Source organism: Marmota marmota, unplaced genomic scaffold, assembly GCF_001458135.2.
Source record: "Marmota marmota marmota unplaced genomic scaffold, marMar, whole genome shotgun sequence".
Taxonomy (NCBI): Eukaryota; Metazoa; Chordata; class Mammalia; order Rodentia; family Sciuridae; genus Marmota; species Marmota marmota.
The window spans coordinates 353,709-355,991 of NW_025999964.1; the positions used below are offsets into that span (position 1 = coordinate 353,709).

A 2,283-nucleotide genomic window follows, 5' to 3' on the forward strand; every position below is an offset into this window, starting at 1 on the left:
CTGCCAGGCGAGGCAGTTTGGGGGGGGGGTACCGGCATCCTCTGCCCACCTCTTGGGGGTCGAAGGAGGTTGGAGTGTGTGACGTAAGCTTCAGATAAAGCTCTTGATTTCTTGGGGAGAGGGCTTAGTAGATTCTGTGGTGCGCATACTCCACCGCTGGGTGTGGCCTGTCCCCCACCCTCATCTTACAAGGGGCCCCCACTCCAGGCTTGCAGCTTAACCACACATTGACGTGTCAGTAAGAATGACATGACTTTTATTGGGGTCAGGGGCTTGGGGTGCCCTGTCAGATGATCAGAACATTAAAAAATAATTCAATGTAAAATAACCTTTCAGAACCCTCCAGGACAACAGTGCAGTCCACCACTCACCAAGCCCTCACACCCTGCTGTGCCCATTCCACATGCCTGAGGTCAGTTCTTGCCAGGCACCGCCCACCCCACCCACCCACCCCCAGGGTGCTGGCCTGCCCTGCTGGCCCCAGGGGACAACCCCACCAGGCCCAGAGGGTCTTTTTTTAAGGCAGTCAAAAGTTGTAGCCTGGTTAAGATGCCTGATGCCAGCTCCTAGGGCCATCAGGCAAGCAGCAATCTTGGAACCTGACCCACGTTTGTGGAGGTCAGGCCTCCCCAGCTCAGGCCCTCACCTCTGCCCTGAGCCAGGAGAGACCCTGTGTATGGAGCTGGATACAAAGTGCAAAAAAACTCCACTCTTCCTGCATGCGTTAAAAAGGATCGGTGAAAAGAGCCTTGGCGTCCACCCCTCCTGCCCTTCCAAGTCCTTGTGGCACGTCAGGGTCTTGCCCCCAACCCCAGCTCCTGCAGGCAGCCATCATGTCTGAGACCTTATTGCTGTGCTGGGGCCTGGACCTGGGGGACGGCCAGTGTGTCCTGTCCTCCAGCAGGGCCCGAGAGACTCTGGGTCAGGCAGGAGAGACACCAGCTGGGTTGTCCGACTGGTTCCAACTGCCAGCTTTACCAGTGCAGCATTTATTTTAAAATTAAATTAAATTAAATTAAAAAAAAAAAAAAAAAGAACAAATTGCATCACCAGGTAGTTTTCTTGATTAAGGATGCAGCCTGACCAGGGTGAACCACGGCCAGTGGCAGCAGCGTTACACAGGACCATTTAAGGCAGCTCCTTCTGGTGGGGCGTCAGTCTTCCTGCAGAGATGGGGGCAGGGCTGGAGGTACTTGGGGCCTGCAGAGCCTGTCCTTCCCCACCCTGTGCCATGCCCCACCTTCTCACCTGTCTTTTGTTGCTGTCCCCATGGTGGCCACTGTGACTGGGGCTGCTGTGGGGACCACCATGATGGGCCCTGGGGGCACTGACACAGCCACTGCAGGAGAGACCACTGGGGCAGCCACGGGAGGACTTGCTTTGTCGAGTACAGTGGCCGCCACAGTGGCCTTGGGAGGTGTGGCCACAGTTGGGGTGGAGGTTGCTTCTGAGGGCACGAGGCAGGCAGGCCCCAACGGTGTGCTGTTGGCACACTTGGCTCTGTGGCAGGCAGATGGGCTCCAGTTACTCACCAGTGCTGCCCAGCTTCATGCACCCAAGGATCAGCAGGGTGGACCTCTCTAGAAAGTGGCCTGGGATCACGGCCCTCAGCCCCCTCCCACTCCTGTCCTCAGTTGGGTGGCCCAGCCAGTCAGCTCTGATGCCCCATTTCCAAATAGCGATCTCCACCCTCCCTCAAGCAGCACTCAGACCTGCTAGTTATCAAGTGTCTCGTTTTTTTCCCAGAGCCCGGGATGCCTCTGCTACGCGATTTTCACTACAAACTTACACTGGGCTGGGGGTGGGGAGGAGGAGAAAGGGTCCTGCTGGGCTTTGAGGAAACCTACTCTGGGGAGGTCTAACAGCCCCTCAAGGTCTGGGCAGGCCTCCTGCAGGCTCAGGGCACGGGGCATCTGACCCGGGGAGGGGCACTGGTGGGGTGGAAAGGTGGCTGCCTGCACAGAACACCTGCACTCCACAGCAGATTTAAGTGCTTTTTAAGAAAGCATTTAGGAAAAGAATAAAAATTTTAAGAATTTCAGTGATTGATTCTAAACTTTTAAGAAGGAATTAAAATCAGGCTTTCCTGTGCCTTGCTGCAAGGCCCCAGAGGGCAGGGTGTGGGCCCAGGGGTTCTGTGAGCCTTGGCTGTACACTCAGCTAGGGAGTGAGCTGTAAGCACAGAGCTAGGGGCTGATGGGATGGCTGGGGGAAACATCCCAAGCCCACCACCACAGGAGTCCCAGCCACTAGGAAGCTGCGGCGGCGGCGGCGGCGGGGGGG

At 56.8% G+C, this 2,283-nt stretch overlaps 1 protein-coding gene across 13 annotated transcripts in view; it reads right to left on the reverse strand.

Moving 5' to 3' along the window:
- Positions 1-235: 235 nt before the first annotated feature.
- The window catches only part of Ppp6r2 (protein phosphatase 6 regulatory subunit 2), a 97,907-nt gene continuing 95,859 nt past the window's right edge, over positions 236-2,283 (reverse strand). For all 13 annotated transcript variants that reach the window (XM_015506902.2, XM_048803187.1, XM_048803182.1 and 10 more), the window contains 2 exons: positions 1,249-1,500; positions 236-1,163 (listed from right to left, as the gene is read on the reverse strand). In XM_015506902.2, coding sequence (XP_015362388.1) covers positions 1,115-1,163; positions 1,249-1,500 — 301 coding nt within the window. In that variant the 3' untranslated portion in view covers positions 236-1,114. The remainder of the gene's footprint in view (positions 1,164-1,248; positions 1,501-2,283) is intronic.